The sequence below is a fragment of the Tursiops truncatus genome, chromosome 3, assembly GCF_011762595.2.
Source record: "Tursiops truncatus isolate mTurTru1 chromosome 3, mTurTru1.mat.Y, whole genome shotgun sequence".
Taxonomy (NCBI): Eukaryota; Metazoa; Chordata; class Mammalia; order Artiodactyla; family Delphinidae; genus Tursiops; species Tursiops truncatus.
In genome coordinates this window covers 33,686,192-33,707,205 of record NC_047036.1, presented here as the reverse complement: position 1 = coordinate 33,707,205, position 21,014 = coordinate 33,686,192, and the positions used below count along the sequence as shown (strand labels likewise).

The 21,014-nt window shown below is 37.4% G+C and overlaps 1 protein-coding gene across 5 annotated transcripts in view; it reads right to left on the bottom strand.

Annotated features, from left to right (window-relative positions):
* C7 (complement C7) overlaps positions 1–21,014 on the bottom strand; it is a 53,987-nt gene that overhangs the window by 23,535 nt on the left and 9,438 nt on the right. For 4 of the 5 annotated variants that reach the window (XR_012330663.1, XM_033852826.2, XM_073802081.1 and 1 more), the window contains exons 4-10: positions 19,052–19,193; positions 17,027–17,174; positions 15,879–16,017; positions 8,541–8,711; positions 7,013–7,256; positions 4,840–4,950; positions 1,584–1,750 (exon numbers count right to left, since the gene is read on the bottom strand). Coding sequence is in view for 4 of the 5 variants with exons in the window: in XM_033852826.2 (XP_033708717.1) it covers positions 1,584–1,750; positions 4,840–4,950; positions 7,013–7,256; positions 8,541–8,711; positions 15,879–16,017; positions 17,027–17,174; positions 19,052–19,193 (1,122 nt within the window). In the remaining variant the exon portion in view is untranslated. Of the gene's footprint in view, positions 1–1,583; positions 1,751–4,839; positions 4,951–7,012; positions 7,257–8,540; positions 8,712–15,878; positions 16,018–17,026; positions 17,175–17,425; positions 19,015–19,051; positions 19,194–21,014 lie in introns of those variants that run through there. The other variant, XM_033852825.2, reaches the window with a different exon arrangement.

Sequence of the window (21,014 nt, the reverse complement as noted above, 5' to 3'; positions counted from 1 at the left end):
AAACAACAATTTAGGATTTTTAAAGATTTGTATGAGATACTGACAATGAAAATAGATCATTTTGAATATTAATGAATGACACTTTAAGGTAAGACTTCCCAGGAAAAACTGCCCCTCCCACTGTCACTGTTATTGGGAGGCAACTGGGCTCAGTATGGTGTCAGGAGGGTACCTGAGGAGCACTCGTAACTTTTGAGTTTATAAATGTGTCCAAGTTTCTTAATCTCAAAAGTCAGGTTGGGGCTTCCCTGGTGGCGCAGTGGTTGAGAGTCCGCCTGCCGATGCAGGGGACGCGGGTTCGTGTCCCGGTCTGGGAAGATCCCACATGCCGCGGAGCGGCTGGGCCTGTGAGCCATGGCCGCTGAGCCTGCGCGTCCGGAGCCTGTGCTCCGCAACGGGAGAGGCCACAACAGCGAGAGGCCCGTGTACCACAAAAAAAACCCAAAAAAAAACCACGTCAGGTTGGACCTGGGACACTGCCTGACTCCTGTGGCAGGGAATAGATTATATAATCACTTCTGCTATAACATGTATTTTGAAAATGTGAATTTGTTCCATTGAGATTGAGATATTAAAAAATAAAATGAGTATATCATAAATTTTGTGTTTTCTTATGTACAATTTTGTCCATAAGAAACACGGGGTGAACACAGAAAACTGCACACAACTGAACCAAGCTGCATAAGAATACACAAAACACCCACACACAAGCACACATCTCAAACACCCATCTAGTTCACCACCTGTATAATAAACCACACCAACCACAAATGGTGTTACGACTGTCTGTCATTTCTGATAGCGCTCCTTCTACCACTTCACAATAATTCACAGTCCGTAACCCTCCCATCACCCAGCAAGCTTCAGATCCTCTTCTAGGTAATGTGCCACCTTTATTGTAGTCCATGCATTCCTTAACAATTTAACATGTATAAAACTGCTACTGTTTTTATTGGTGCCTCTTTTTTTTTTTAATGAGTGTCACAAAAGTTTTTGAGTGTTGTGTTCCTAACACATTTTTTCCCATAAGCCCTGTGGTCTTTATTGTGCAATTTTGCCTAGCTCTCTGATTTTTAGGAACACATATGTTGTGTTATAAAAGAACTGACTGTGCCGATAAAACGTCCTAAAATTCTGCCAGCCAAATTGATTCTATCTTTTTAGAACTAATTTGCATGACCAGGAGCCTACAAGACATGGCCACAGGAAGAAAGGTGATCTGACAAATGTAACACTAGGCAAGCCCTTAAATGCCTTCCTCTTGCAAGAATCTATAACTCCTCTGAATCAGGGACCAAGGAAAACATAATCAAATTTAGGTCAAAAGCTTGAAATGCAAATTTTAGCATTAATTTCTCTTGGGATTTACAAGACATTTAACCTTTACAACTGAAATATGGACATACAAGATAATGAAACTTGTTTCCTATTATGTATGCATTCATTTTACTATACAAAACATAACTGGGATACAGAAAACGCTAATTACAGCCTTCTCTGTTTAACCACCTTAATTTAATCTCATTTTCCCAGTGCAAATAAATATGACTGCTTTCTGGTGCTTTCAACAGAATGTCACATACCTTTTGTTTTATGATTTGTGGAAGTTCAGTCACAGATCCTGCCCAGCGAGAATATCTCAATTTGTTTCCAGCAGGGTTGTCCAGTTCCAGGTAACTAAGGCCAGACACAAGGCCAGGACGTCCCCCTCTGACAGATGGGACCCCTCGTAACACATTGCCCTGAGTTCCTACTCAAGGAGAAATCAAACGAAATAAGTCTGGATGCACAAATGAAATGAGAATGAGCATATGAAATTGAAAGTCAATGAAGTAACACAACCCATTCAACTGTATGACATTCTGGAAAAGGCAAAACTATGGAGAGAGTAAAAATACCTGTGATTGCCAGGAAGTGGGGTAGGAGGGATTTTTAATATTTTTACTGGATTTTTAGGATCTTTAGAGGACTTTTAGGGCAGTGAAATTGCTCTGTATACTATAATGGATACATGTCATTATGCCTTTCTCCGAACCCACAGAATGTACAAGAGTAAACCCTCATGTAAACTATGGACTTTGGGTGATTATTATGTGTCAGTGTAGGTTCATCAGTTGTAACAAATGGACCACTAAGGCCTGGATGCTGATAACGGAGGAGGCTGTGCCTGCGGGGACAGCAGGGATATAGGGATTCTCTGTACTTTTTGCTCAATTGTTTTGTGAATCTAAAACTACTCAAAAAAATAATATCTATTAAGAGAGAAAAGAAAAAAGACACAACCATTACCTAACAGTAGATGATTATTAAGAAATTATTATTCATATTCTTAATGTTCTTAGTGTAAGAAGAAAATGTGTTATACAGGTGACTATCTTGTTTCTTAGAAGATACATGCATGTATTTAAGGATGAAACATCATGACATCTGAAACTTCCAAATGGTTCAGCAAATATCACAAATATTTTAAATATATATTTATGCATTGCTAAACAGTCAACATTATAAATACTATATGTAGATATATATATATCAAAACATCAAAATAATAATTATTGCATGTAAGAGGTGGGTACGTTGGTGTTTTTTACTGTTTTTTCAACTTTTCTGTATGTTTGAAAATTTTCATAAGAAAATGTTGGAAGGAAAAAGTTCATTGCATCTGGAATACTAACAGTAACCAAAATGCTATTAACAGGCATATATTAACACATAAAAAGTGTTCTAAAATGTTTGAATACTAATCAAATCCTTTTTCTCATTTCTGTGCCTTATAATTTCAGAAATATTTTCATCTCCGTGTCTAATTGATTTCCACACTGGTCATGACCGGAAGTTCCTAACTTGCTGATCAGACTTACATTTTCATTTCCTTTTTTTAATTAAATTTTGCAATTTCATAACACTTTCATAAAATTTTGCAAATTCAAAAATTACACTTTTATCATCAGAAGTTATTTAAGTCTCATATTTTTAAAGAACTGCCTGAGTGCTTCCTCATCTTCCTTGTTAGTTACATTTTAAGATGCAAATAGTCACACTTTTAACGCAGTGTATTGCCAAGTTCAGTCCCTGAACTACTGGAATCAGAATCACCTAGAATGACTGCAGATTTCTGAGCTCCAGCCAAGACATAGGACGTAGCTGAGAGAAAAGTCAAGTACTCAGCATTTGAACAGGCTGCCCCAGGTAATCCTCTTGCATACCAAAATTTGAGAATCACCACCTAAACTGACATGCTTGTTTACAAACTACAGAGTCTAAGAAATCAGCTTTTATATTTATTTTTAAGCCTGTAGCCTCTCTCTCTACACCTCAGTGAGCTCTGTGCTCCAGCTGGCCCTCTTCCCCTAGACAATCAGCCTGGGGCAACAGTGAAGGGCCCAGATTGTGAAGCCAGACATTGGAATCTTGTGCCTGACCCCAACTGTGGTCTTGGGCAACCTTTCTGTGCCTCAGTGTCCCTGTTGGTAAAATGGAAATATGAATAATACCCAGTTCTTAGGTAGGAGTACCTTGGTTAATTTTTGTAAATCACTTAAAATTGTGCTGGGCACATCATAAGTGCTACATGTTTGTGAAACATAAAATAAAATAAGATAAAACAAAGCAAAATTAAAATAAAATAAAATCAGAAAGCAGCTTCCAATCACCAGCCCAACTGATAACTGATGTCAACAACTTCTCAAAGCTCCCACTTTCATTTCTATTTCCAGATCAGTGTATTTCCATGTTGTTCAGAAACTTGTCCTCCTCCTTTATCATGTCAGGTCCAAGAAGACAGGCACTTTTCCTGGCATATTCACTGCTGTATCACCAGTGCCTAGAACAATTTCTGCGTGCACTATAGGTTCCGTAAATAGTTGATGAATAAAGTAAGTGAATGAGGAATTAAGCCTGGCTTAACACTCTGTCTCCCTCCTTCTTGCAGTCATCTACTAAAGGATCCTCACTTCCTTGATGAGGACTTTAGCACCTGGGTCAGTCTTCTCCTTCATCCCAATTTCTGCCATCACCCCAAGAGAACTTGAGCTCTAATGCTGCTCTATGGCTTCACACAATGCACCACAGTCTCATTTCCATCCCTACTACACTAAGAATCTCTTCATTTTAAGGCAATTAAGTCTTAATCACCAAATCCAATGAAGTCTTCAGACCTCCTCTTACGTCACTTCGCTGTAGCATTTCTCGCTGTCGATTTCTTCTCCTCTACCTTCCATGTTACTCATCTTTTCTGGTTCTTATCCTATCAGATTATTCCTTTTCAGTCCCTCTTCTTTCGCTGCAACTTTATATTTGTCATCTTTCATTTAATCACTCCCTGTATTAACGGCATCCCTTGCCATCAGGATGAAACCCAAACTCCCTAACACGGCATCTAGACACAGTCTAAATCAGCTTACCCTTCCAGTTCCTTCTTCAATCACTCAAGGCTAACACACCACCTCCCGCACTCTGCCACCACCGTCACCACCACCACCATGCACCAAAAACTTCTAACTGCACTGAGCACCCATGTCACAGAGTGAAACTGAAGCTTCTCCTCTTGCTGTCATTTTTCTAGGCTTGTTTGTCAACCTTCCTCACAGGAAACAAAGATGGTGTTCACTGAGGACATAGTTACAGTACACAGAGGTACCCAGTGAAGTTTCCACTCTGCATGATGGATCACCGCCATGACATATGACAGAGAGATCAGAGGTAAAAATAACCAAGTATTTCAAAAACACAAAATAGAACACCCGCTAGAATTTCAAAGGCCCTTGGAGACCAGGAATTAACCACAAGAAAGAGGGATGGAGGTAAGTTTGTAATGAAAATTACCCCCTTCTCACTTACCTGCAGCCAATTTTAAGGCCTCTTCCATCTCCTTGCATGCGTGCTCTGATGATTTAAACAAAAACTTGATATGTGAGGAAGCACATTTCTTCTTCTTCTCTGAACCAAAAGCTGGGGGGAAAAATTTTAAAGGTGCTTAGTTTCCACATTTGTTGAAAATCTCCTTTGAGATGCTGGCCAGGTGTGAGAGTGGCATAAGAGGTTGTTTCCTATCACTGGGGCCATATAATCAAAAATATGCTATACGTACATTTTCAAGTGCTCTAGAAGGGTCAAGGGGCAGAAAAAGTGATATTTGATGTTTGTTATAAACAAAATAAGATACATGCATTATATTTAGGGGTAAAGCATCACATGTCTGAAAATTACATTCAAATGGATCAGCTGCTCTTGGCTTCTATTAACTTTGACCAGAGGGTGGGGGTGGGTGAAACAGTGGAGGGAGCAAAAACTGAGCACTTCACAGAGTGATACCTTTTACCCAACTGCAGTCAGCTTCTCAGGCATAAGGCAAATAGGTAAAAGTAGATGTGCAATGGCCTCCAGCCCACCCACGGGAGACCCCAAAAGCTGGGTTCTGGTTCTACAGCAATTAATTCCTAAAATCTTAGTTCTAGTGCCTCAGTCTCTCCATCTTTAACATCTCCGGTTTCTACATTTTCTTCCTATGACATATAATCTTAGATGGTTACAATTTCTACTCATTATCAAATGGAGTTTTGCCAATGCATTTTTTTAAAAGAGGATAGAAAATAATAAAGGGTAGAAATATATTTTTATATAATTTTACTAACTATATTATTACAAACTCAGTATTTCTTAAAGAACAATTGGGGGCATATAACATATCCCAGAATTCTTGATTAATTTCACTTAAAACTTTTAAGAATAAAAACTGCTCAAGAGTAAAATTTTTACTCAAAATTTTTTTACCAACTCAGAAAGCTTAAAAAAAAAATCCTCTTCATTTCTTTTTAAGCGTTAAAGAAAAAAAAAAATGTTCATGAAACTGAGTTTAGATCAAGCCCCTTTCTGGATTAATTCCTCAAAGAAATATTCCCTCTGTTGTTGCTACACAAACCTGTGCTTGTGCATTCATTCCCAACCTGCTGAGGTTGGAAAAGCTCACATTCTAATTAAATCTTAATTGGTAAAAATTAAGCCCAATAGAAAAAAAAAATAGTCAATGGAAACACAGAAAAATATTGTAGTTCACTCACAAGAGAAGGCTACAAGACCTCCTCTGAATCTCAGGTAAGCAGTCTTACTCTCCTTCAAGGTGGTAAGAAAGTCTCGACTGAAGAGTAAGATGCTAACAAGATGATTTGGGATAGAGAAGCAAGTGTGGCCACGAGCTTCAGGACAAAGTTGGAAAGGAGCAGGTTGGACTTGGAACGTAAATAAGCCAAAAGGTCTCTGGAAAGGAGGAATGGATACTAGGACACACACTCTTCTCCAACATGGCAGCAGCTGGTGAGGAACATCCTCTCACTGTGAAGTCAACCAAGTATGAACTCAGTAGCATGCCCTGAGTCTAACAAAAAGCAGGCAATTCCTGCAGCAACATAGCGTAAGGAAAAAGCTAAGTTGATGCTGGAGCCAGTTAGACCGGCTTACAATCAGTATGCCCTTGGATTTCACTCGGTAGCAGTGAGGATTATTGCTAACATAGGCAACCTGCCTGTCTAGAAGAAGGCATCCAATAAATTTAAGCTATTGTTACAACTTTTAGGGAGTAAGCAAACTCACGATATCCAGAGCAGATTTTTTTAAAAGGAATGTGAGTGGTAAAGAACAGAGGTAAATAAGAAAAGACTTCATTGAAACGTTTTGATTTCTGCAATATCAGTAAACTCCTCATTAGTTTTCCTCGAGGAATATTACTTAATCTGAGAAACGGGGAAGATTAAAAAGTATTCTAAAAATCCAATCAACACCCTCTAGAGATAGCAATAATGATAATGGCTTAACTCTCACTTCAGGGTACTATCCAAAAGAGTAGGCAGGCTTTTTCTTAAACCCTGGAAGATTCTGAGTAGAGTATAACAGATTCTTGCAATTTTGGATTCTTTTGCAATTTAATCTCTATTTGTCATATTTCAAAGCTCTAAAGTTTAACTACTAATTAAAATCTCTGCGATGCTTGTATATAAGAATATTTTTAATACTCTACCACTTTGTTTGATTTTTTCTGAGTCCAAATAAAAGATAACTTTGTATTCTCCTCCTAAGGACCCAGACTGAAGATAATGTGTCCCATACTGGTCGATCAGTCTTCGATAGGCGCTGTAATCATACAGAGACGGAAGGTAGGAGAGTTCCTTCCAGAATGACTCAGCAAGTTGTAAAAAGTCCGGATTGTTATTGATAAACTGAGCCACTTCAACAGTGTTCTGAAGAACCAACAACTGATAACTCTATAGGAAGAAGAAAGAGTAAAAGGAGTTTTAGGATGAAGACTAAAAGGCAATGGAAATAGTTCCTTGTCCAATGTCTCCATCAATAGCCACCTCCATCAATGCAGACTAAATGAATTTTTATTTTGGATGCATAATGAGGTCTCTTCTGGGCCCACCCACTTGAAGCAATCTAAGGAATTTTCAGAATCCCAAACAGAAATAACATCTGAGTGATGACATGGTAACTGGTTTTATACACACCTTTTAAAACCCCCAAGACCAAGTTGTTATGCCCTCCTCAACTAGGAAAAAAGATTCAACATTGTTAACTGCTAAATAATCTCACAAACAGGGATATAATATCCCTAGAGTCCACAATCGTAACAATGACTTATAGGTAAGGTGACCATATAATTTATCTCCCATACTGGAGTACTTACAGGGTAAGCTACTTTATAATGAGGTCTTTAAACCCTTCCTAAGCATCTTTTCATGTCCAAGACAGAGCTACCTTACACCAAATCCTCACTTATGTGAACAATATAATATGGGTATAATAAATGTTTTTACAGCTCATATTTCCACAATCAACTTCTTAGTCATAAAACAAAATTATATTCCTTTATACCTCGCTTATGTGATCTATTAATCAAGTTACTGACTTTAAGAATGAGATGAATTATGTATATTATGAATGATGATCAGCCTGAAAAATTCTTCAGCAGTAAGTGTGAATCAATTAGAACAATTCATTTCAACTGTTCAGGTTGCCCATGATGAAAGTTTTAGTATCTCAGTACAACAGAGTATCTAAAATTAAGGCTTTTAACCTCCTCGGATGAAAATGTTGGTATCTCCAAAGTAATAAAGTATTTTAACATCTTTTATTTTCATGCACCTTCTTTAAAAAACTCTAGTATTAGTGTTTCGGAAGCACATTTCATTGGATTTTTGAAATTGTATATAATACTTAAAATAGTAGCATCAGTAATCATGAATTAGAGATTTAGGCTAGTTTTAACTAGAAGATTTGAAAGTAATAAGTTTTTTTTTAGATTTTTAAATAAGAACAGATACTTCAATGAGAAAATAAAAAGTGTAAATAAATGTATTATCAAAGAGAATTAACAAGACAAAAACCATACCTTTTAAAGAAATATATTGGATTATCTCTTTGAAGAAGATACTATGCCCTAATTAAAAAATGAAAGCTGATTCTTTTAGTAAATGCACTTCTGTTAATGTTAGAAATACCTAAACCAGTAAAATATGGAAAAGTTAACTAATATATTTCATACTAACCTTTTCCTTAAGGATTTTTTCAGTACCTGAAGAGTAACTGTACGAAGAAGATGAAGAACTAAAAAAGAGGAAGCGTCCTCGACTAGATGATGAATGTTCTGTTGATGTATGTTTTACATAAGACCAGGTACTATTGTAAAATTCATAATTAAAATCATTATTTATTTTCACCTATAAAGAAAATGAAAAAGTTAGATCTCTGGGGCTTTGTTTTTGAAATGTTCTATGTGATCCAGTAGTGGATTTAAATTTCTAATTCTGTTCGACTTGAACAAATGTTAAGATTGGAATTGTTTTTCCTATGCTAGACGGTAGAAGAAAAAGTCATCCCAAACAAATTTAAAAACAGACAACAGGATAGTCACATGTGGTTGAGAAGGGACAGCTCCAGCATTCATGAAGACTACTATTTCTTTATCCTTTATTTTGTCCTAGATCAAGTGTCAAAATGAAATGCCCACAGAGGACTGGCAAGTAATATAAATGTTGGAAGCATCCAGTGGAAGGCGGGGTAATGAAGAAGTGAGCACACACCCTGTCTAAAAGGGTCTAAAAGGTACCCAACACTCAAATCCATCCGACAGTCCTATACATCACTACAGGTTCTAGCACTGACAGATATCTGATTTTTCAAGAAAAGAGATATATCTGAATCTTCATGAAAAAATCTTAAGTTTTTTTTAAATCATAGGCAACTATCTTGCTAAAAATGTCAGTCACCATGAGAATAAAACAACATGAAATATGACTCTCAGTCTGTTCTATATAAATATTCAGATCAGTAACTCTCCTTTCACAAGTATTTGTGTTTTTATTATATGTCCATACACATCTGTATTTGAGATCAAAGTATAAATAAACACAGAGAAAATTTAAATGATGAATATGATACATTTTAAAAATAAAGCTAAAATCTAAAAAAGAGTATGTATAAATCTAAAAATTTAAATGATGAATTTAAATTTAAATGATGAATATGATACATTTTAAAAATAAAGTTAAAATCTAAAAAAGAGTATGTATATGTATAACAGATTCACTTTGCTGTACACCTGAAATTAACACAACATTGTAAATCAACTATACCCCAATAAAAATTTTTTTTAAATGCTAAAAAGAAAATAGAATATTATGCAGCCATCGTAAAGGATGAGTGTGAGGACAAATTGTTCATGTTAAATGAAAAAGCAAGTGTAAATGTGATATTTACAAATCCTATTAACCACAAATATGCAAGTATATGCCCAGTCAAAAAAAGACTAGAAGGAAATTCAACAAAATGCCAGAAAATATTAAAAATACTTTCCTCACTACCCATGTTAAAAATTAGGCATTCATGCTAGAAGAAAGACAGAAGAGAAGAAAAAATAGATTTAACCATACCTTTTATTCCAACATTATTTTCATTATATTATGAAATTGGCTTGTTTAAAAGTCAAACGCAAAAATTCAGCTCAAGTCAAAATGAAGAATATATTATTATTCTTAACTACAACGAGGACATTATTATTATTGAATACAAAGAGGACTTTTTTTTTAATTACTTTATTTAATTAATTAATTTATTTTTTTGCAGCACGCGGGCCTCTCACTGACGCGGCCTCTCCCGTTGCGGAGCACAGGCTCCTGACGCGCAGGCTCAGCGGCCATGGCTCACGGGCCCAGCCGCTCCACGGCATGTGGGAACCTCCCGGACCGGGGCACGAATGGGGCTTCCCTGGTGGTGCAGTGGTTGAGAGTCCGCCTGCCGATGCAGGGGACACGGGTTCGTGCCCCGGTCCGAGAGGATCCCACATGCCGCGGAACGGCTGGGCCCATGGCCGCCCCGTGAGCCATGGCCACGCGTCAGGCGCGCGTCAGGAGCCTGTGCTCCGCAACAGGAGAGGCCACGTCAGTGAGAGGCCCGCGTACCACAAAAATAATAATAAATAAATAAATAAATAAAAATGTACTAGAGATTTCTAGAGTCACTAGATAGTGTCTCAGTCCTATTTGGTTTTGGACACACACAGAATTTAGTTTTTTCTCTCAAGAAAGAAAAGTTACCTACCTTTATTTCAATGCAAAAAAAAAAAATTAGCCTATTTTTTTCTCTTCTTCAGGTGTACAATTCAAATACTTGATTCATGATTTATGCAGATAAGCCTCTTAAGAACTTTAGTTCAGCGTCTCCTCACTCCCATGTACTCTACACATAGCCACAGAATCCTTTCTCAAGGTAGTGTGATCTTAAATTTTCTTTAATACCCTCTTCCTTCCAGCTAAGATCCTGAAATTTCCCCACACTGAGTCTTCCTCTGAAGTCACAAATTCAAACATCCTACACTCTGACATCTCTTACTCTGTTGACACTCATTCTATTATTGCCATATCTATTATTTAACCTCATAGAGACAGCCCTTCAACTTACTTTCCCTTCTCTTTCCCTATCAGCACCTTCATTTTGTCACTTCCTTCATGTTGTAGTTATGCTTCATGGCTCATGACTTATTATTCTCTTGCCAATGAACCTAACTCCTGCCAATGAACCTTGCCTAGGTATATTCTGCCACCATATTTGCCAGGCAAAAACTCAACCTTTGTTCAGTGCTCACAGCCAGGCACCTTAGCACTGCTATAGAAAAATCACACAACTATCGATTGGTGTTACTGTAAGTCCATTCATAATTTCCAACCTCAGTGGAATCCTCAATACATTCCAGCAACCCTAAATGTCTAGCCAATTCTTTCTCCCATTCCCTACAGTATTTATTTCAAAAGTTCTGCACCCATCTCAATCCCCCAATCTTACAATCATTTCCTTCACTCTCAGAAGATAAACTTCTTTCTTTACAAACATTCCCACTATCAGACACAGACTTCTTACACTTCTGGCTAACAAATTTACAGACTTACGAATGTCTTTCACTTCCTTTCCTGTGCAGGTGTTCCTCCCCCTGTCTAAGGCTAATTTCTCTGTCTTTTTTCTGTATTGCATTCCCTCTCACCTCTTTTTTTTTTTAACATCTTTATTGGAGTATAATTGCTTTACAATGATGTGTTAGTTTCTGCTTTACAACAAAATGAATCAGTTATATATATACATATGTTCCCATATCTCCTCCCTCTTGCGTCTCCCTCCCTCCCACCCTCCCTATCCCACCCTTCCAGGCGATCACAAAGCACCAAGCTAATCTCCCTGTGCTATGCAGCTGCTTCCCACTAGCTATCTACCTTATTACCTTTGGTAGTGTATATATGTCCATGCCTCTCTCTCGCTTTGTCACAGCTTACACTTCCCCCTCCCCATATCCTCAAGTCCATTCTCTAGTAGGTCTGTGTCTTTATTCCTGTCTTACCCCTAGGTTCTTCATGACATTTTTTTTTTTCTTAACCCTCTCACCTCTTCAAAGGACTAATTAAATTGACTGATTACTCCCTGTCTTACAGCTTCAACTTTTCTTTCTCTACTGGCTCATTCCTATCAACGCTTATACATATTCTAACCCCACCTAAGTACAGTGTGCTGCAAGGGCTCTGAGCCACACTTCTAGGGTTCAGACCCCATAGTTGTCGTCTACTACCTCTGTGATTGTAGGTAAATTACTCAGCATTCTTTTTTTTGTGTGTGTGAGCCCAGCCGCTCCCGGCATGTGGGATCCTCCCGGACCGGGGCAGAACCCGCATCCCCTGCATCAGCAGGCAGACTCTCAACCACTGTGCCACCAGGGAAGCCCCTACTAAGCATTCTTTGTCTCAGTTTCCTCATCTGTAAAAATAGTAGATGACAGTACCTACATACTTAGGTTATTATTAAAAAAAAGTTCTATTTAAAGCACTTGAAACGTGCTTAGTATATAAAAGGTTCTTAATATATGTGAGCTACTTTTATTATCATTCAAATTATTTTCTGTTAACAGAGTAGATTTAGAAATCTCAGATATCTAGACACATACCAACAGAGGAAGCAGAGGATCAGATAACTAAGCATTAGTTAAAATTGCCTTTAGAATACGTTTTTGTTATTCATTTGATATACATATAGGATCTTGCTTTAAAAAATATAATGAAGTATACTAAGTGAACTAAATCAGAGAAAAACAAACATCACATATCATTTATATGCGGAATCTAAAAAAAGGATACAAATGAACTTGTTTACAAAACAGAAACAGACTTACAGACATAGAAAACAAACTTATGGTTACCAAAGGGGAAGGAGAGGGAGGGATAAATTAGGAGTTTGGGATTAGCAGATACAAACTACTATTTATAAAATAGATAAACAACAAGGTCCTACTCTATAGCACAGGGAACTATATTCAATATCTTGTAATAAACTGTAATGGAAAAGACTCTGAAAAAGAATATATATATCTGAATCACTTTGCTGTACATCAGAAACTAACACAACATTGTAAATCAATAAAAATTTTTTAATATAATGAATTACATTCAAGATCAAAACAGGAGGATCCAGGAAGTTATTTTCTCCACCTTAATCTTTACTCACTCCCATCTGCAACTCATTACATGCTGAGAATAAACAAGACAGTCTTTCAGCATCTCCCAGGCTAAACTAAGCAGGGTGGCACCTTCCCAAAGTGACTGTGGAGCTGGAATGTGCTTATGTTTCAAAGGCTTCCTTGTGGTATGAAAAGTATGAGCAAACAGAGAGTGTGCATGGCATCAAAGTAAGTGGCTTACTCAATAAGCAACTGGGTTTGTCCTGGGTAAACCACCATGCTGATTTCCAAAACAGAGATTAGAAGAGAGATGGACTGATTATTCTGTTTTATGTTTATTTACTAACATTTATGTTCCAACAAGCCAAAAGTCATGTTCCACCTGTAGAGGCCTGAATCCCCAGTGGCTCCCCTTCTATTTGAACTGAGGAGGACATTGACCGCCTCCATATTCGCACCTGGGTTTCCCACTGCAGTGACTGACTCACTGCCTATTGCTTCCACCTCACTTCCCTCCGGCTGGATCCTAAATAACAGGCTATAATTTCCCTCTACCTCTGACAAACACCTTCACATTCAGTGACTGGCAAGGCATTTCAGATGTTAATCCAAAAACCAAGCCATGCTGTAGAAGACGAACATCAGAATTATGCTTTTATTAAATTATTTTTCTTCTTCAGCAGCTGCAGGTTTCCAGCATGTCTCCTTTCCAACCATGTCAGAAATTCTCTCCCTTATTACTTCCTCTGTTCTGTAACTTTCTAAATTTGACTACATACACACACACACACACACACACACACACACATACACATATATATGCATATATATATACATATATGCAATTCTCCCCCTTATAATTATGAAAGAATTATCAACACATCCTCTTAGTAATATGAGGAGAAAAAATTCTCTTTATATGCCTATCTCACATTCTCCCTTCTGGCCAAAGGGTAAATTACAATATAGGTTTTTCACCAAGCAGAATTTAGAGTCAAAAAAGCAGTTAATACAACACATTGGGAGAGTAAAATATACTAGAAAAATGAAGGGCTGTGAAATCTGACAGACTGGATCCAAGCTCTACTGCTTATTGATTTGGTGACTTGAAGCAAGTCTGCTGAAGTCCTCTGAGCCTCAATTTCTATATATATAAAACAGTAAAATATTACTTACTTTCCACAGATGTCGTGAGGATTAAAATTACACAAATTGCCTAAAATAGTGCAGATGCCACAGGAAATATTCAAAAATTGGTAGCTATGATTATTTTTCAAGTCAGTTCCACTTTCTACTTTCATGATTCAGTAACTCTTAAATGTAATTTAATTCCATTATAAGTCGGAGGTTGGTGGGTTTGCTCCTCATAATCAGAACTGCTTTCTGAAGATGACTAATGTTGGTAAACTAAAGCCCCTTCCTTCTGAATATCCTAATAGTTTTGGTTTACAAATTTGGGAGTCATCAGTAAGGAGGGCTGAACTGGAAATTTCTGAGCTCTGGGAAGATGGGAGGAAAGGCATGAGAGAGGAGATCTTGGAAGAGATGAGCAAGAAAGAGGCTAAAACAGGATGAGACCAGAAACTTCTTCTGGCTTAGGTTGTGGAAGGACAGACAATTTAAGATAGAGGATCTCAACTGTTTTCGTCGGATGCATTGGCACCATGAGGTAGACAATCTCTCCTCTATGTTCCCTCTAAATCTTCAGGAATTTCCCCTAAAGCCATTACTGATTTGTGTGAGTAGATTTTGTGTTGAAATCAATCAACAGGATGAGTTTACGTGTGTATGACAGAAACAGCCTGCAAGAAGCAGAAGCCTGCAGAGGAAACCTTGAGACCATAAACAAAATTTTACAGTGTGGCAGTGTGGATGCGGGCAAGGATGTGGAACACAGGCCACTCTTCCACACTGCTGGTGGGGTATAGATTGGTCATATATAGGTTTTGGAAACTTTAGTGAAGTGTAACCTAAACATAGCCTACACAGCAGCAATTCGAGTTCCTGGTGTCTGCACTAGAGAAGCTCATTTGTATGATTAATACAAAATATAAGATAGTGGTTGTATGGGCAGTACAGGTAGAGAAGATGTGACAGAGAGAGGGAGATAGGAGCCTTTAAGTCACTGGTAATATTCTATTTCTTGAGGTGGGTGGTGGGCATATATAGTCCTGTTTGTATTATTAGTTTTCTCCAAACTGCAAGTATATGTTATTCACAGCCTTTTGTACATAGAAATATTTCATAATTAAAAAAAAACATTTTTAAGTAAGGCGACACTGTGGCAGTGGTTAGGAGACTATCACAGCCAGTCATGAGCAGGTCCTTGGGTTTTAACACCCACACAGGGACAGACCATCAGGTTCTGGACCCACATGGAGTATGGAGTTCAAAATGAGACAATGGATATTTCAGCTTGAATTACATAAATTAAAAGTATCATTGCCCTATAACACAGATTTAAAGAATATATATTCCTAAATAGTGAATGTAACATAAAAGAAGAAGACTCACAGATATAGAGAACCAACTGGTGGAAAGGAGGGGGGCAATATAGGGGTGAGGGGGTGGGAGGTACACACTACTGTGTGTAAGATGGGCTCAAGGATGTATTGTACAACACGGGGAATAGAGCCAATATTTTGCAGTAACTGTAAATGGAAAGTAAGCTTTAAAAATTGTATTAAAAAACTTTAAGAATAAATAAAACATTTCTTAAGAAAAGAAAATGTATTCTTTTTAAGCCTATATAAGACATTTCTAAGAATTGACCACATATGAGGCCACAAGTAAATTCTCAACAAAATACCAAAAAAAATCAATATCATATAAATAACGATCTCTGGCAACAATTCACAGATTAGAAAGAAATCAAATCAATGTAATTAAGTACCTGGAATGTATAGGAGAGGATATTTCCGCTCAGTCTGTAGAAATCTCTCCCATCCCCGCTAAACACCTTTCTGCACTGACCACCAAAACTTTTAGTGTTGAGGACTTTGTTCCTAAACTGGCCTGTGAGCGCATTGTAACTGTTTTTAAAAAAATGAAAGAAGAAAAGGCTGTTAAAAACTAGAAACACCACTTGCTGAAACAGGCATCATTAGAGAACTCTAGATATTCTTGAAATACATTACAGTTAAACATCTCTGGGAGAGCTCAAATAAAAAGCCTCCTAGAGCACACTATGCATTACCCAACTCCCCCTGCTTGCTATAATGGTTAAAACTAATAGCTGGGGAAACCCAACATCCTTTTAGCCTAAGAACTTATTTAGGAAACACACAGCCCTTTTGTATCTATGGCAACAGCTGGTTTTGAATTGAATCTATAGAAAAAACCAAACAATTAAGATTACTCTTGAAGAGAGAGAACTCTCTACAATGATTTACAACTAGTCGGCCTCTTAGCATGCTAACTGGTATACTCTATAAAGTAACTTTACCATTTTTCCATTAATGAATTTCATAGTAGTATAGAAAAATCACATCTAAGCAAAGAGATTATCTTAAAACCTTGAAACTTTAACTTGGGTCTGACCGTTAAAAGTTTTTCAGAATTCTTTTTAAAAAGGCTAACAGGATTGCCTCAGCTTCACTTGAAAGTTCCCAGCTAGTTTAGGTGATTACTTTTCAGTCTGAGTGTTCCAACACACTTTCTCTCTTCTTCCGCTGCTCTCATTCTGTTGTCTCTTCGTTCCCTTAAGTAGCCCCACATCATTGAATTAGTTCTCCCCCCTTCCCTCCCATAGGGGGACTGACTGGCCAGGATTTCCCAGGTCTGAAGGATTTCCTTAGATGCAGGACTTTCAGTGCTAAACCCAACAGTCCAGGGACAACTTGTCCCTCTATGCTTTACCACATATATTTACAGGTATATAGATAGGAATTTTTAAATTGTTTCAGGATGTGGCAAAGAGCTCTAAGCAAAGTCTTGACTATTAGGTGATTTGTTATTAGACTTACCAAACCACAAAATAAAACACAACAAAATAAAAACTACAACCCATCGATGTGTACAGGAAGACACCCAACACCTTACCCCTGTCCAGTAAGTTCTATGTTGGGAGGAGGTTTATCGAGGTCACAGGAAGGCCTGCTTTCTGAGTCCTCACACCTGTCTTCATCAGCACTGTCCTCTTCACAGTCAGAATCCCCATTGCAAACCAAAGATCTGCTGATGCACTGACCTGAACACAAGAAAAGCCACCACACAAAAATAAAAGAGGTGAAAAGGAAAACGCTACCTGGGATCAAAAGATTTCACCCTGGACCCTCAACACAACACTGATACTCTAATGTGAGTTTGAGATACACCCTCAGTGCCCAGGGAAGGACTGCTGATTATTTTGGTCCTCATTTTTCAACATGCAAATTGATTCTGACCTTGGCTGGACACAAAATTGAAAATAGAACCAGAATTCAAATTCCAGGCTCTCACCCATAGCCATCAAGCACTTTGTCTGAATTCTCCAAAATCACTCAATGCCAATCAATCACTGGGAAGACAGATTGACTTCCTGCCCTTCAACTTTCCATTTGTCTTCTGTAATCACTGACCAAGATGCCAAAGTGCTGTCTTTCTTGGTGATTTAGATATATATGCTTTGAGAGCATGAGAACTGGATTAAAAGATTAAAATTCGACATTTCTTTAGCACCTTCTCTGTTCAGGACACTCTTGGGTGTTGGGATACAAATATGAATAAAAAGGGTATTCACCAGGGTTTTCATATACTTTACAATCTAATAGGAAAGAGTATGAAGTTAGATCATTACAATTCAGCAATGTAATTGTTGTGATAGATATAAGCCCAGGGTACCAGAAGCACAAGGAAGCACTAGAGGGTACCAGATGATCTAGCCCCGGCCTCCCTCCGCATTATAGCCAATTCTCTTACTAGCTTCCTACGCCCTAGTCATACTGGATCACTTACATAAATCAAAGACCAACCTTTTTGCCATCTCCACTGACTTTGCACCTACAGTTCTTCAAAAATCAAATCACACATTACCTCCTCTCAGAAACCACCCTTGCCCCACAAGCTACAATGTATGCCCTTCATTTGTGCCCTTATAGTGTGCATGGCACAAAACTGTCCTGATAGCACATCCCACTATGCTGTCACTTGATCCAATGCAGCAAACATTTGTTGAGAGTCTACTGTGTACCACACACTCCAGATGCAAAAATAAAAGAAATATAATACACACCTTCAAGGAGTTCAGTCTACCAAAAGATATCCAGGGCAACAAATACTTCAGATGACAGATGATACAATGTACATAGAGAACACAGAAAAGTAATCTGTTAAATAGCTCTATCAGTTGGGCTTTTAGGCTAGGTCTCCCTAAGGCGGCATCATTTGATTTGGGTTTTGAAAATACAATAGGAGTTTGACAGGTATTGTTAAAAAACACGTCTAACACAGGAAATATTTATGTACTATTTTGCCCACAAAACTTTAAGAATTTTGAGGGAAGAGGCTATGTGTTTCATTCTACATCCACAACCCTCATTTCTGTATCTGGAACATAACAAGAATAATAAATGTTTGCTAAAAGTTGTTGAATTAACCTTTCTGCACAAATGCAACATAGACAATAGGTCAAATATTATTCAATCCAAAACTGTTTCATTTCTCCATGCATAGAGATGACCCGTATTGCTCCTTGATTAACTAATTAGAGTTGCTCTTCTTGTAAAAATAAAAATAATTTGGGCAGTAATATTGTTTTTGCCCAATTTCAGTCTTCATTCCAGACTCATTCCACATCTTCACCAAAAATGCAATGTCAAGAACTGCTTGGGTCTGTCAATAGCCATATTTCTTTTTCAAAGAAGCAAAGAGTATCCCCACCTTTATTACCAGATGACACCCATGCATTTAAAAGAATGACAGTTAAGTGTGTAACTAATATGCCAATAAAAATCCAACTGATTTGGGGGAAAATTAACTTATAGGCTAATATAAATGCAGTACAATTCAACAAATACATACTGAGCAAATTAAACAAATAGCATTTGAACTTACACTCTGCGTGCCAAACCTATGGGAAGCAAATACCTGAAAAACACCTGAAACGTTCTCCACATCCCTCTTCTGTTGGACATCCTCGTGTAGGTTCACACGATTGTGGTTCAAAAGCACTTCCAACACAGGGATGGCCGCCATACTGCCCATAAACAGCAACTGACCGCCTGCGAGTCTAAATACAAACCAAATAGCTTTTCAATATCTCCAGTTTCCTTTATCTGAGAAATAAAATCTGGGATAAATTAATACAATTGGAGAAATAATGTTTGTAAAATTGTTCTGGTGTACTACAGAAGTAAAGCCTACAAAATCAATGCACCCAGAAACCCACTTGTCTTTGAGTACAGTGACACCTGGGTTATTATTTATAGAGCACTCCCAGTTATATATTTACTCTTAGGGTTGAATGAAAAAAAAATTAGTGAATCTTTAAGAAAGTATGCTGGATAGACCAGATCACAACACAAAATGACTAATTTTTTGCCAAAGCAATGTACCAAGAGCTAATTAGAAAAGGTGAAGTGAATTTTGCTGGAGAAAGAGTAAGCATATTGGGAAGGGAAGTTAAGATGAACAGGAGTAAGGGAAACCTTTAGAAAAGTGGTGGTAATTAATTTGAGCTGAACCTTAAGCCTTCTTCAGGAAGGCAAGGTGAGGCAAAACAATCCAGAGAGACATATATGCTAACATGGAAGTCAAATTTACAAAACAGAAGCCTAAGTGGTCCACAGGTGAAGGTACATCTACAATGATACATTGCTGGACAACCAAAATTACTGACCTCTGAAATGGGAAAGATGTCAAAGGCCTATCTTAGGGTGGGGTGAGGTAGGAGGGGGTAGAAAAAAATTTGAGGAAATCTCTAAGGCAAATGAGAAAACTAATTCATTCTAAAATTCATTTACTCAATATGAAGACATGTATCTAATGTTTAAACAAAAAGAAAGATCTGCAAAATCATTTTCCTCCCCAAAGGCAATCAAAGGTGCATCTTTTAAGCCTCTTCCTATACTCAACTCTTACCAGTTAATAAAAATGGACAAAATCTGAGATTCCAGAGAATTTAAACCTTTAGCAACAGGGAAGACTAGATATACAAACCAAAGTTGAATCTATTCATTCATCCTAAATTGGAACAAAGGGTCACAGATATGTAATTTGAACTCTGAGCAGGTTTGCAACAGCCTGGGGCTTTCATTGCGTCTAAGCAGAGGAGTCATAGAGGAGTATGAGTGAGGAATGGAACTCAGTATAGTTTCTTAGTAAGTTTTTAGTTTCTGTATTTAATTGATGAAGACACCTCTTATACGTGGCTTAGTAACATTGTGCTTTTCTGAAGTTCCAAAGTATAGATTGCGTTGTCGTATAAGTAATGTTTTCCTTCTCCATAGACACCAGGATGACCTTGATGGCTGTCTGCTCTCAGGGTCTCATTCTCACCTATCAAATTCTGATCTTATGACCCCTTTTTCATTTTCACTTGTCTTCTTCTGGGTGAAAATTCTGTTTTTATCATCTAAGCATGATGACCTTCACACAAAAAAATTACTCATATGAAAAATACCTTCGATCTACCTCTATTTAATGTTCTTTCTTAACTTGTTTTTAAATTATAAAAATGTTTTCTGAAGTTGGTGTTTGTTTGACTTTTGTTTTGTTATTCATGTAACTGTTTGCCTGTAATCAGAGCTGTCATCTAATATTATATTTGCCAGAAACCAAATCCTAGTTACTTGTGTAACTTGTTTTGTAAATACCCCTCATGTAGATACTAAATAAGAAAAATAAGGATAATGACGATGCTTCAAAACACAAGTTATCTTCTATAATATGGTTCTGTTATTTTAATAATTTTAAAATGACTTTAAGTGCACATTTTTATCTAAACTGAACCACCTTTAAAATCTTTTACAAATATCAAATCATGTTGTACACCTGAAACTAATATAATGTTATATGTCAATTGTATCTCAATACAAAAAAAAAAAATTCA